At 39.3% G+C, this 15,091-nt stretch overlaps 1 protein-coding gene across 4 annotated transcripts in view; it reads left to right on the forward strand.

Annotated features, from left to right (window-relative positions):
• The window catches only part of APP (amyloid beta precursor protein), a 303,941-nt gene that overhangs the window by 274,475 nt on the left and 14,375 nt on the right, over nucleotides 1-15,091 (forward strand). For 2 of the 4 annotated variants that reach the window (XM_074971197.1, XM_074971211.1), the window contains one exon: nucleotides 4,706-4,759. The exons of the other annotated variants lie outside the window; for them this stretch is intronic. In XM_074971197.1, the coding sequence (XP_074827298.1) occupies nucleotides 4,706-4,759 (54 nt within the window). The remainder of the gene's footprint in view (nucleotides 1-4,705; nucleotides 4,760-15,091) is intronic. 4 annotated transcript variants of the gene reach the window in all.

Here is a 15,091-nt window from a genome sequence, read left to right on the forward strand (position 1 = left end):
CATTAGATGTGAGATGCTGAGCACCACCCAAGAATGCTCTGCAGGACTGACCCTTAGAGGAGATTCTCGGTCTCTGGATAATGTGGCACATGGTTGATCTAACAATTTTAACTTGGGTGTTTTGGTAATTTGATCATTGTTTAATGAATAGCCAATCTACAGATGCTAATACTGCTTTGCTTTAGCTGGAAGTAAATCTAATTTTTGAAATACTGGTGATCAGAAATTCTGCGTGTTAGTCATTTGGCCTGGGAGTGTTAACTCCCTAAATGCAAACATTTAAAATGAATGCAATGCTATTCCTTTGTGGTATTGGTAGACAATATACTTCACTATTATTCAAAGCAGCCCTTACAATGAATGTATTGGGTAAACCAGTTTAGATTTAACGTGCACATCAGAATACAAATTTTTCAAACAGACACTGATATCTGTCAGGTAAATTAAATATGTGTTTATGTGGCAGACTGATTCTAAATGAACTGTTACGTTGTGTTTTTCTCAACGTTGTCACAGCTGCATGAGATGTTTTTAATTAACCATTGAAAAAGGAATTCATGAAGTTGAGTGATGGTAAGAAAGAACAAGTGAAAGCAAATCCAGCATTAAAGTCATAATTTGGTATTTCAATCTAGCACCTCCCCCTTCTGGAGGTGTGTTTAAGCAATCATCAGGATATAGTATATGCAAAACTGCTGTCTATCCAGACATCCTTTTATCCTGCTGGTGTGATGGGGGATGATTTAAGTGTGAGACTTCTTACTTTCATTCTGAATTTCCCTGTGGATTGCATATTTGTGTAAAAGAATAAGTGTTATTTTAGCAGTTTCTCTCCATTTAGAATTGCTTTCCATCTGCAGTTGTTTGCATACGTTGGTTAGAAGTTAAGGAGCCAATGAAAAATTGATTTCTCTGCAGTCTAAGTTTAAGCCTGCTAAGATCCAGCAAATCCCCTCAGACTTCTGAAAGTCCCCCACTCTCCCCGTGTATACACTAAGTTAATTTCCCAATAAATATCCAATGTAAATTATATTCAAGGATGAATATAAACCTACATGAACTGTTAGATCTTTGATCATGTGAGTTATCTTCCAGTTACTGTGAAATATTGACAGGTTTACAAAATCTGTTCCTTTCTAGTTTTAAAAAAGATAATTTAAGTCCACGTAATAAGACCAAGAAATGAGTCATATTGTATTTTAAACACTTGGAAAAGAGAATTTCACAGGTACTGTTATTTTAGCAATGAATTATAATACAAATTAACATATTTCTAGCTTAGTTAGTAATGCATGGCCATCACATTTGCCAGTGTCTAGGTCAGCTCAGCTCAGCTCAGCTTAGCTAAGCTAGATATACTTCCCCTAACACTTCTGAAGAAACTAAAGGTGAAATCCTGGCCCCGTGGAAGTCAAATAGGAGTTTTTGCCAGTGTTTTCACCCTATGCGTTTTCCCCTGACAGACACAGTTGTCCTCAGTTGAGGAATAGACTATTTATCTGTTTGTTAACATAACTTTACACTATCGTGATGTGGCCAGTCACCACTTTTACCTCTCTTGATTCCATGGAAAATTGTACCACTACCCCTGCCAGTTGGTCTGTCTTGGATTTTAAGTTCTTTAGGGAAGGACTGCCCCTTCTTTTTCTTTTGGAAAGAAAAAGCACATTGTGGGTGTTTCCAGATTAAATAAAAGTTACATATATAAGTGCTAGAAATGCTCATATTCCCCTCAGATATCTTAATATTAGATGTAAAGTGACGCAAGGGCACACTGAATGAAGCCTGCATAGTCATCCCGTCATGAAAAAAATTAGGTACAATAATTAACTTCCTGGGGCCAAAATTTTATGGTAAATAGCATTGGGCTCCGATTTTGTGCACTTGCTGATTTGTGCCTAAAATTACCATATTTGCATGTGAAAATGAGGTCAGTATATATACAAACAGTTTTGGAGCATGCAGAATTAGTGTACTACTTGAAAACTTGGACTGCAGTGTACCATGTGTCGTCTTAGTACTTTGGTTATCATATCTTTGCACATAGTCATCCTGTACATTACAGACTTATACCACTTCACATCTTCCTCCGGCACCCACCCTTTCTTCAAAGAACATATCTATAAGTCAGTGCTCTCCCTTATGCACACCTCATGACCTGAAATATGCCCACCTGCTGTTCCCCATGTGAGGAAACCCTACCTGGGGATTGTTTTGCAGACATGTGCATTGTGGTTGTTCTACTCTGTTTCCAGCTGCCCTGGCTCTTCTTCCCTAAGCATACAAACAATTATCATTGCAGACAATCCCCTTGTGTTGCCAAGTAACTGACAGCACTAAAGCCACTAGCACAGAATTGCAAGGCCTACTTTGCACAGGAAGGATGTCTACATGCTATAATAGGAAGGCAACGTAGTACAGCAAGGGCAGTGGATTAGGAGTCAGGAGTGCCAGGCCAAAAATTTCAGAAGTGACTAATGATTTTTGAGTGCCTCAATATAGGGTGTCCAGTTAGAAAAACCTTAAAAGGGGCCTGATTTTCAGAAGGCAGATGCTCAGCACTTTCTGAAAATCAGGCCCCATTAAGGTGTCTCATATTGGGCACCTAGAAATGGAAGATTCCAAAATCACTAGTTACTTTTGCAGATCTTGAGGTTCTGTTCCCAGCTTTAGCCTTCCTATGTGACCTTGGGCAAGTCACTTCCCTGTGTGTGTCAATTTAACCATCTGTAAAATGGGGGGAAATGATACTTGCCTTCCTTTCATAAAGTACTTTGAGAACTATGGATGATAAGAACCGTAGAAGAGTTGAGTATTATTATTATTTCCCCCATCCCCATCCCCATCAGTATTGGGCCAGCCACATGTAGCCACACCAATTTACAGCAAACAGTTCCCTTCTCCTCTTCCTCTTGAGAAACCTAGCAAAAGACTTAGATGAGAAAACATTTAGTGGCTGTACTTTTATTTAGCATTGTACAAAAAGCAGTTTCTAGTATATCTTGTGAAGGCAATCACATGGGCTACTGATGGTGCTCTGAATTGTCAGGAAGATGATTTGATAACTGATCCATCTTTACTTCCCCATATAGGTGAGCATTGAGTGTGCTAAGAAAGCAGTGCAATCCCCTTGAGAAAAGCCCCTTTCAACACTCAATAGCAGAGCTGGTTGGGAACATTCCATCTGACTGATTTCCTGTCAGAAAATGCACTTTCCACAAAACATTATTTTGTCTCAGTTCAACCCAAACCAGCATATTTTGTTTTTAACTGATCCAGTCTGTTTTGTTTCTAATCAGTTCAACAAAACATTAAACTACATTTCCCTATCAGCACATTGCCTTTTGAGAGTTGTAATTTGGGACCCTCCTTTTTTTCCTATGAGCCAGGTTCCCTGGAGGACATCTTTTATAAAGCAACGTGGATTTCCCTCTCATTGAACAGTGTGGTGCATCGTGGCACTTACATGACTTGGAGTAAATTCTGGGAAATGTTGTCCAGTCAGGGAGCCTGGCCCATGGGAGAGAATGGGGCCATGAGGCCTCTGAACGACAACTCCCATGAGGCAATTCACCACTTTGGGAAAATGCATTTTAATATTGAACTGACTCAAAACTAAGCAGCTCAGGTCAGTAAACTGAAAGAAAACATTTTAATTTTGGGACTGTCACTGTGGTTTATATTCAGAAATTCCATTCCACAAAAAATTTGAAATTTCAAATTTTGTCCCAATTCAGGATAAAAGCAAATGTTGAAATGGCAGAATTTCCTATAAGACAGAAATTCCCATTTTCACCCTGCTGTTCAGTAGCAACTCCTTTGTCTTATTTCGGCTTCACCATCACTAATCAGAAAGTTCAGATAACCATCCCAAAATTCAAATGCATAACAGAACCCTGTCTAAATACCGTGGATCTGGAAAACCAGGCTGTGACTTTCACAAGCCATCTGGTACTTTGCACCCTATTTCCAGAGCAACCAAAAGCAGAAACCAAGTTCTTTGTGCCATTTTGGCACTTCCAATGCCAACTGGAACAAAGAAGCACAAAGTAGCATAAAAGAAGAAAAATAATGACGATGGAGGGGAGGAATAACACCAAAAAAGATGCGAATGAGGGGCACAGAAATATGGTTGTTCTTCAAGTCCCTTTCCACTTTTAAAATGGAAGATAATCTAATTAGATGGACAATTTTACTGCATACAAACCAAAATATACTAGGAACTACATTATTATATATTTCTCTAATGCCTGTAACTGTTGCCTTCAAAAGTTGTTAATCTGGAAAAATAAACTAAGATTTAGTGGGTGTGTAGAAATTAGCAATGATTAAAACTTGCTACAAGGATTCATGTCAATTCCTGTTCCCAATTATAATCAAAAGTCAGGAAGATGTTTCTAAGCATATAATGTATAAAGACTTACCCTACTCACTGTAAAATTCTTTGATCTTGATAGTTTCTAATTTGAGCAGTATCCAGAATATAAAGTGCTGGATGTACATGTCAGTGACAAAATACACTATTGAAGTTTTTCCCATCGCCTTCCTTTTATTTCCAGGATTAATTTAAGGCAAATCTTTTCCAGCTGCTGCTATTATAACTTTGTTTATGGCATATGTCTCTCCTGCACTATCCCAACAAAAGAGCAGTTGACTTATCATTTTGGGTTTTTTGTTTGCTTTTATTTTTTTTGCACATGCCCAGTTGAGCCAGTTGATGCCCGCCCAGCTGCAGACAGAGGACTGACCACAAGACCAGGTATATAACTTGCATGGCTTTTACCTAACCTATGTTTTTCCCAGCATGTCTGTGACCTGCTTGAGCTGAAATGATCACCTTTTCTTTGTTATTACCCCCTGTTAAACTGTAGTGTCATGTCACGAACCAGTATAGATGGGGAGTTGCAGCCAAAATTTTAAAAGGGGCTCTCACAAATCTTTCTTCCAAGCCTCTGAGTACTCTCTCTGTATCAGTATGTGCTTGCAAAAAGGACAGGGGAGAAGACTGGAGGAACCATCCATTTTTTCTTCCCATGTAGCAAAAGTAGGTTTTTTTAATAAACAAGAGGGAAGCAGCACCGCTGTGCATACAGACGACCCTTACTTTGGAGGTATGTGTATACTTTTGTTCCCAAAAAATAGATGGTGTTTTGTAAATTGAAAATAATAGTGCAGGGTTCAGCTTCTACAGTTTGGAAATTGATGGGGCCATTAAAACTTTTTAGGGGGTTCAGGGGACAGGACTTATTTTTTTAAATACCAGCCACCCCTTGATGCAATTTCCAAAGGCAAAGTTGCTTTTTCAGATGTCTTTTTACAAGCTTAGTCTTTTAGCCTGCAGAAGAGAAGAATGAGGGGGGATTTGATAGCTGCTTTCAACTACCTGAAATGGGGTTCCAAAGAGGGTGGATCTAGACTGTTCTCAGTGGTAGCAGATGACAGAACAAGGAGTAATGGTCTCAAGTTGCAGTGGGGGAGGTTTAGGTCGGATATTAGGGAAAACTTTTTCACTAGGAGGGTGGTGAAGCCCTGGAATGGGTTACCTAGGGAGGTGGTGGAATCTCCTTCCTTTGAGGTTTTTAAGGTCGGGCTTGACAAAGCCCTGGCTGGGATGATTTAGTTGGGGATTGGTCCTGCTTTGAGCAGGGGGTTGGAGTAGATGACCACCTGAGGTCCCTTCCAACCCTGATATTCTATGATTCCATGAAGCTCAGGAAGAAGTCCTTTCTAGTAGTAGTCTCTCTCCAGGTCTGACTCCACTGAAGGTCAAGCAATTGCTCCAACCTTCCCTTCATGTCAGAATTTAGATTTCCCTCCAGCACATCAGTGATATTAGATTAGTCAGTTCTTGGATTGGAATTTCAGCACTGCAACAACACATTTTTTAAAAGCAAGTGTAACATTTACCACCCCATGCCCCCCCCACCCCAAAAAATCAGTCTCTCTCTCTCCCCTTCCAAATTTCTGATACTAAGAATAAGTAACACTTGCGTGTGTAAATCTTTCAGCTAAAATGACTAGTATTTACTACCTTCAGAAAATGTTACAATAATAAAAACCCACATCTTCCAAAGTAAGTTGAAGTACAGTTCACAAGATTCAGCCTGGTAATGTGATTGCACCATCATTCTAACTGACTGACTGGTTTTTAGTTTTGTGCAGAGCCCCAGTTTATTCTATTTAGGATAAGTGGGCCAGGAATTCCATCAGTTACAGATCTAGACATATGCTATTCTAAACATATTGGGATCAGTGAACATCCTCCTAGCACCTAAGTATTTTTGTCTTCTGGGATATAGATCTTCCTAAAAAAGGGTAGAAATATCATAGTGTATGCAGCATTATTTTATTTTCATTCTCCCTCACCCACAAAATATACTCATGCTTTAATCCTAACCTTGTAACCTGTCTGCTTCACAAGGATTTTTCTTCTCATAGTTCTTTTCCTGCATAATATCTTCTTCACTCATTTATGCTTGTTATCTTGTTGATATGTATAATCAAAAGCCTGCTGCTAAGAGACCCATGTTCCTTGTTAAATATTTTTCACAAATGAGGGGTGGAAAGTCTGGTGGGTATTGATGTGAGAAGACATTCCCTTGCTCCAGTTTGCCACATTCAGGCTTCATCTTGTTAAGTGATAGCTATCATTAAACCCTTGATAATGGGGTTCTTTCTTACTTCTTGTACATTCCTTTGGCTGGCAGTGGTATTGTACCAAGAGTACCTGTGCCAGTGTAATTAATGATCTATCCAAGGTTGTATGTTAGATTTCTGAGAGGGGCTGTGATATTTTGAAAGGTGATTTTTTTTTATAGCTTCAAATTTCCAAAAGTGAAAGAGGGCAGTTTTTCTGCTCATAAGTTACACTGAGTGTTTCTTTAACTCTTCACTGCTTGAGTTTTAGGTGACATTCACTCAAGTGCAAATGCGGCATTGTGCAACAGCCTCTTCAACACTTAAGCCTTTAACATGGAGTTTGAGTGCTGGGGAGGTCCTGTTGTAGTCACTTAATTTACCCTTTGCCTCAGTGCCTTGCTTTCCTAGAGTCCCCTTGAGTGAATCTTACCCTTGTGAACATCGTCATCCCATGTAAGTGCAAACTGACCATCTTATCAATAAATTAGCACAATTACTCTGGCAGGCCAACTAAAATCTAATGCTGGAACTAATGTCTGTGCCTGCACCCTGAGTTTCTTGGAATAAACCAACTTCTGTGGTTCAGTTAGAAGAAGATGGGGAAAGTGGTTACCTTGTGTTAATTTTTGCACTAATTGAAAATAGCATAACCCTTTTACATTACCTGGAAAAGCTTCTTAACATCTACACTTCCAGATATTTTTTGTCTTCAGAAAAGCCTAATGGATTTTTAGCCTATTAACTTTTTTAAAAACATTAGCAGATTCCATTAAATAAAACTGTCAAGTTCCCTTTGCGTTTGTGTGGTTAAGTGCTCACGTCAGGAAACGACCAAGTTAATAGGGTGATCTAGTAGGTAGAGTATTGACTTGGACTCAGGAGACCTGACATTCATCTACAAGTTTCCTATATGACCTTGGGTGAGTCGCTTACTTTACCCTTTGCCTCACTTCCCTGTCTGTAAAACAGCGATAATGCTTTCCTAACTCAGAGGGGTGCTGTAATAAAAAAAAAAAAATCCATTTTAGGCTACAAGGAAAAGCTTTATACAAGTAATTACTGAAAATAGAGGATTATAATGGAAATATTTATGCATCCTTAGCTAGATTGGATTTACTCTCTGCTTCAAGTACAGCATTCCAAGATGCCTTGTACAACATATCATAATATACAATATACATAAGAGACAACATAGTATCCTTCACCACCCTGTCTCTGCACAACAAGTAAGAGAGAAGGCTTTCACGGAACTCAGAGGTCTCTGTGTTGACTTACATGAGGAAGTCTTGAGGGCATTGCTAATGCCCATCTGATGTTAGGATGAGCCAAACAATTATTCATTAGGCTCCAACAACCTTATTTGCCAGGTTTTTAATTAAATAATATTCACTTAGCCTCTGATCTCAGCAACAAAAGGAGTTGTAGTAAATGGAGCTACTGCATATTATCAATCGACACAATGAATTCTTAAAAACCTGATCAAGACAGGGCAAACACCATAGTGAAACTTTCTGCCAGTCTGCCCAAAGTGTGAGTGTCTAGCAACAAATACCCACCTGATTTTCCGTCACACATTGAAGTTATAATTTAGGTAATTTTAAAATACTTCTGAAGCATTCAGAGCTCGTACACTAGTCGCTTTCCAGAATTCCAACTAAAGTAGATAATCAAACTCAAAGTATTAAATGCAAAAGGAATGCTGTAAACTTAAAAACTACCCTTCTGTCTGAATTTTTAACCACTTATTACAAGTAAAACCAATGTATTATAACTGAAAAAAGGAAACAGTATTTTTCTCTGTATATAGTTGGTTTCACTGAATTTTTTGTACAGAGGTCAGCTTTCAAGTGTTCTTTCATACATCAGTAGAGGAGAGAAAAACATTGTGAAATAGGAGGGTGTGTTTGTAGAACCACAAATATTAGCAGAGGGACTCAAAGGCAGGTGAAATACCTGACACTACTTTAAACAATTTTTTAAAAATGGTAGTGATTTCAAACTGGTTTCCCTTTAAAGGGTCCTCATGTCACCATTTTGACTCTTCAGTTTCTGCTTCTGCAGGGTGAAAATATCGATGTCTGTCATCCATAATCAGGCTTTCCTTGCGGTCTTGGAAACAAATGAACATCTTGACTCAAATATATTGCCATGAGCTAACTTGTTAGACTTGCCAGTGGGTGCTCAGAACCTTTTAAAAAAAAACCAAGCGGATGTTTAATGCCTCCACATGTACACTAAAAAAAAAAAAAAAAAAAGCTGATATATTGGCAAGTACAGTAACAACTCACTTAAGGTTGTAGTTATGTTCCTGAAAAATGCAACTTTAAGTGAAACTATGTTAAGCGAATCCACTTTCCCCCATAAGAATTAATGTAAATGGGGGGTTAGGTTTCAGGGAAATTTTTTTTGCCAGGCAAAAGGCATTATATACATTTTCAACAAGCAATTTAATAAAGGTATAAGTTTTAAACAATTTTAAAGAAACCATTTAATATTACAGTCATCATTGCTGAGTGTGAAGCTTGGTGGGGGAGTAGTGTGCAGGTGCTGTGTGTTTACAAACATACTGTACATACAGTACAGTATTATAGTTGTGAGGTGCCCCTCCTTACCCCGCACAGTGAACTGGCACTGGAGACAATGAGGTAGGCAAGGAGGCTGAAGGTGCCGTAGGCTAGGAGAAGCACCTTGCACAGCAGCAGCGGCAGCTTCCCCTACTCTGCAAGCACCAGGGGTGGGGGGCTCAACTCTTGGCCTGCCCACTCCACCCCTTCCCCCAAGTCCCCACCCTTAACCCACCTCTTCTCCCCCCTCTCCCCTTTACTTTGCACGCTGCGTCCTCGCTCCTCCCCCATGGCGATCAGCTGGCTTGCGGAGTTCACGAGGGAGGGGGAGGAGCAAGGACATGGCGTGCAGGCTCCCCCTGCCTCCTGAACGCTGCAAGCCAGCTGATTGCTGTGGGCAGGAGGGAGCAGGGGGAAGGCCCTGCGGGGGTGGGTATAGGGGAGCTGATAGGGGGCTGTCAGCTGTGGACAAAGCAGGCAGCCAAACAACATTCTAGCGGAGCATTGCACAAGTTTAAACGGAGCACGTTCTGTAATGGAGCAGGGACATAAGATCAAAACAACGTTAAGCGAGGGGACGTTAAGTGGGGAGTTACTGTAGGAAGTTCTCACAACCACCACCTTATTTCTGTGCAAACAGTAGGATCTTCTTGAGATCACACCTAGATCAGGACCCACCATGAGAAATAATGCCGCCTGGGTCCATCAGAATGATTCTTAGCCCAGCTGCTTGCAGTCTTATCAGGTGTAGCAACAGTTTCATATGGAGTCTAGTTGCCTAGTAATTATCAGTCCCCTGAGCAATCATGTCAGAAAATATGAAGAATTGTCAGGTCCATAGAGTGGTGAGGCTTCTGAGGAAAACGGCACCCAGTCTCCAGGGCCTTCACTCGGAAAAATCAATTGCACCTATGCAGCTCCACTATTGCTAGCAAGAGCAGAAACAGTCATGTAAAGAGGGCTTGCTCTTGAGTACAACAGACTCTGTAAACCCCCAACATAGTTTAAATTAAAAAAACAAAAACTTGGAGGGACAGGGGAGGTTTCTCTGAGCGATTGCCTGTAGCCAGTGGTGTTGCATGTGACCAGCTTTTCCTAATGTAGATGCAGCACCTGCAGGACAGACTTTTGAAATGAAGCCTAATGCTTCAGCTCATTCTGCTTCCTATATGTCATTCACAAAAGATGGAACAGAGGTAGAATTGTGCCTAAATACATTCACTCTCTCCCCCTCCCTCCCCCCAAAGGAAGTAAGCTAAGAGAATAAAGAGGTCAGTGGGAAGGTAAAAAAGGAATGGAAGTATCCAAAACCTCATATGCTGAGCAGTCAGCCATGAGCTGTATTTTCTTTTCAATTCTAATTTTATAAATAATTATGTATTTATTACCTTACAAAAAACTCTTCCATACAATGAGAACTTTATAGTGTATAGTATAGCCCAGAACAAAATGTATTGCCAAGCTTTGAAAACCCCTCTTATAGAAAGGATTTGTAATGAAAAGAGTAACACCTCTTAGCTGATAGCTGCACTGTAAGTGCTGCTTTAATAATATGTTTTCTTTCCAGAGGTCACTTGTGCATTGTTTAATTTCTTACAGCTGAATTCTTAGTGCCTGTGCCCCAGTAAATTTTTATGGATAATAGCACCATGAAAATACACAAATGAGCCCATTACATCTCAGTAACTCCATATTAACTTGGCAGCCCTGGTCTAGGAAAGTGAAGGCAAAATTAGAAAACTAGCTATTATTCAATACTGACAGAATTTCCAACGCTCCATACAAATAAAAATGCTAGTGTTGCCTTCCTATTAGGTCAGATTCTTCTTTGTCCTCACTCTTGCTAAATCCAGATACCACCGTCTGACAATGGGTCTTTATGGGCCAGGGTGCACAGATATTATGGCATCACTTCTTCCTACTCTTATTGAAGTAGTATTGAATGTGAAAACACTGGTTTTCAAATTACTTGGCCTTTTAGGATTTTCCCAACATAGCTGTCTGGCTGTTGTTTAAATATTTATCTAATCATTTTGTGGGGACTGTGCTCATAAAACCTTTTCTATTTCCTCCTTTCATCCTGTCCCCCTACTGCTGTAGCAAATTCAGTAACCCGTCCTCCTTGCTTCTGTTATACTATAGCAGGCTTAGGTAGTACTAGCCAGTATATGTAAAGACTCCCTAAAAGACTGTTTATGTTGCAGTATTATTAAAACATCTGTGACGTTCTATTGGAGGTGTGGGCAGACAGTACACAAGTGAATTATTGATGATTTTAATACCATGAATAATCGCTCTTCTCTTTTAGTGAAATTAATTTAATTTAGTTGTTTTAACCAAAGCAAAAAGAAAAAGGATACCCCAGCAACAACTCACCATGTGGCTCTGTTTTGTACTTTACTGTTTCTTCCTTCTTTTAAAGTGGGGGGAGGGGGAGCGGAGTTACTTTTACTTGGCCATAAGACTTTTTCTCTGATGAAACCTGGCAAATAAATTCTTGGGTTGGGAGCAAAGCAATTTTTTTTTAAAAAGTTTAGAAATCTATTTCCTGAAGTTGTCGGAAACTGTGATCTTCTATATATTTTTCAGACACTTTTTATACTTCTGAATCCAAAAATCATTTGCAGGTTTTTTTCCAAATAGGAAATTTTCAAATCATTAGTTTATAAATAACATCCTAGTTATTTCTATGCATGCACAGGGGTATTTTTAAAAATAATTTCCATGAGGATTTACAATGCATTTGCACAACAGCTGCATCGACTCATGCCAGGGAGAGACCTGCCAAATTTGATTCATTTTGGGTTTTTTACATTAATTTAAAAGCAAGTTTTAAAATGAAGGATTTTATACTGCGTTTCAGGGAGTTTTAAAAATCTTCTTTGAATTTGCTCACTATGGTTCTCATAGAGAGCCCTGCAGTAATGCATGGAGTAAGAAGAGTTAACAAAACATAGATCTTATCAACTCCTAAGGAGTGTCTGCAAAATTATTAATCCCCTGCAGTTACACAGCAGTTTTCACCCAGAGATCTCTCATACATCTTTACAGATGTACATCGCCCTCATTTTATGGCTGAGGAAAACGAGGCACAGAAAGCTTAAATGCCTTGCCCAAGATCATGCAGCAAATCAGTTGCAGTGTGTGGAGTAAGAGCTACAGTCACCTGCTTCCCAGTCACTTAATCAGACCACTAGGTCATAGCTCCCTCTCCATGCAGATTTTCCCTTGAAAAAATCTATAACACACAATCTGTTACAGAGGGAATGTCAATCAGAGCACACACAAAAAGAAATAGCTATCACATTTCCCAGAGTACTAAAACAGTAACTGGGGAACGCAGGATAGGGGACAATGGAAAAAGAGATCAGGACAAAACAACAAAACTACATAAATTCTATCGGTCCCAAATATAGAGCCAGTACAAACCGCCTTGTGTTCCCTCCCAGCACCTCCTTAGGCAAATAGCAAGTTCAGATGGGTGAAGTCAGAGGCCAACTTAAAACAAAATAGCAATATAAATGAATACAGGTGTTCTTACAAAGTAGTCACCCCAAGGAGGGGAAGATCATCCTTACATTGCTCTGGTCTGGATTTCAGTGTGCAGTTAGGCTGGCTCTTGGTGGTAGGGTTGCCAATTTAGTTGGATGTATTCCTGGAGGTTTCATCACACAACATAATGTTTAATTCCAGGAGACTCCAGGACAATCCTGGAGGGTTGGCAACCATACATGGTAGCCTGATTGACTCTCTTCAGCCTCCTGGATTTCTGCTGTCTGCTGAGATACACTGTTCAGTTTCCCAGAAATCCTAAAAGGACTCAGTCTTCCCTTGAGTAGGAGTGTGGAAAGTCAGAAGGGTCCTCCCTGCCTTTGATGCTTCCCTTCCTGCTACACTCTAAACACAACCAACCAGAGTAAAACCAAAGCCTTTGGGTATGTCTGTATGTACAGAGCTGAAGCGGCACAGCTGTATCGATACAGCATGTCTGGTGAAGACACACTCGTCAGCAGAAAAAAACAGCCACCACCACGCACCTCCCCGAACAGCAGAAGCCTCCTGCCGACATAGTGCTGTGCACGCAACAGTTTATGCTGGCATAACTTCGGTTGCTCAGAGGGGTGGTTTATTCACTCCGCTGAGCAACATCAATGACGCCGGCATAAGCGGCAGCGTAGGTCTCTGGTTCTGGTAGTGTTACTAGCCAGTTCTGTCTCTGCTCTGGACTCTAGGCAATCTGGAAACAGGGTCCTGAATCTCTGTCATCAGTGCTGCTGTAGTCCGGGGGCGAGTCCCCCTTGACGCTCAGTCTGATATTTCAGGGGCACCCCGTCCAGTGGATCTACACAGGAATGAAGATTGGTGAGGAACCCTGCAAACCAAAACCACTGAGTCCTGCACAGCTGTTTAACCAGTAGATGAAGCAATTACAAACTATGAAGTACATGATCTACAACTGGGTAGTTACCCAGCGGAATTCATTCTCTCTCTTTTTAAAAGGCCTCAACACACATTTACAGAAACATGTGTGTTAATTTATTTGAGACAGGAACAATCCCCACAGCAGCTGTTTTACTCTCTCAAGTAATTTAATATGAAATTTTAAAATTTCAATTGGTTTTTCTCTTTTAAGATAATAGGGCAAATTTGTATTTTAAAACAGTCTAAAGAAATATATTTAAAAAAATAAGGCTGCTAAACAGCAAGATAGTTACATATCACCTCATTTAATAAATCTAAATACTTAAAAGCAAGGCAAAACATGTTTAAGTTTCATGTTTTCAGTTGCACATATAAGAAGAAAACGTTATTCTTATCAAGTATAAAGAAAAACATTTAATGAAGACACAATCTAAAATTTCACTCATGGAAGTTTTATTTTTATCTATCCTCCCTCTGGTATCAAAATATTTTCTGTTACGGGATAATGTTAGAGGGGAAATGTTATCAGTTAACAGTAAGATTTTTAAATTAAAATATGTAGAATTGCTGCATACATGTATGTAATTTATAGTAAATAATTTTTCCTTTTGAACTTGCACTGAAGCTATTTGTCACTAATGTTTCAGTGTATTTTTTTCAAACAGGTTTTGAATTGTGTTTTTTATTTTGTACTTGCTAATGAAAGGACAGCATTTATTTTGTATTAGAGTTAAGGTTGTTTTGTGATGTAATTTATATTTCTGTATGCTTGATAGGAATAATGAGTTTATTATGTGGACAGTGTAAGGTTAACAATGTCCTTAACTATTTCTTGTTATATTACATTTGGCAAGACACTTAAATTCTGTTCTTCAGTTACTGCCTCTGGAAAAGGGTCATTCCCTTTGCACATTCTCTCTAAGCCAAGTGTGTATTTTGTGGGGCATGCGGGAGAGAGTGTCACTTAACCAGATCCAGGAGTTTCCTTTCACTTGGAAAATTAGTATTAGTCTGGTTTGGAGCTAGAAAGAAAATATTCTGTCACCTTTTTTATTTATTTAACCTCCCTCAGTTTCCTTGACCAAAGCATGAGGTGTAGTTTTCAAATTGCAATTCCCTAAACATTTTACTATTCTTGCCCTTAGAAATTGCCTCTTGCAATGAGAGAATGTCAAAATTCACTGTTTTAAATTTAATGGTGTAATGTGATCTTGTTAAAAAGCAGACACCTTGCTCTTTTTAAAAAAATGTTAAGCATTTTAACATCAATAAGTAGTTAACTTAATAAATCAAACATGCCAGAAAACAGTCTAAATGCCTAGAAGTGTGTCCTGAAAGTGAAAATTTCTTTTTTTTTTAATGTTGTGTTATAAGAGGGATCAAAATCACCCTTAAAATGGGATCATTTGTATAGTCTAAAGGTAGTTTGGGAGCTTCTGTTCTGCTTGTCTCATAACACAAAGGAC

Source organism: Natator depressus, chromosome 1 (assembly GCF_965152275.1).
Source record: "Natator depressus isolate rNatDep1 chromosome 1, rNatDep2.hap1, whole genome shotgun sequence".
Taxonomy (NCBI): Eukaryota; Metazoa; Chordata; order Testudines; family Cheloniidae; genus Natator; species Natator depressus.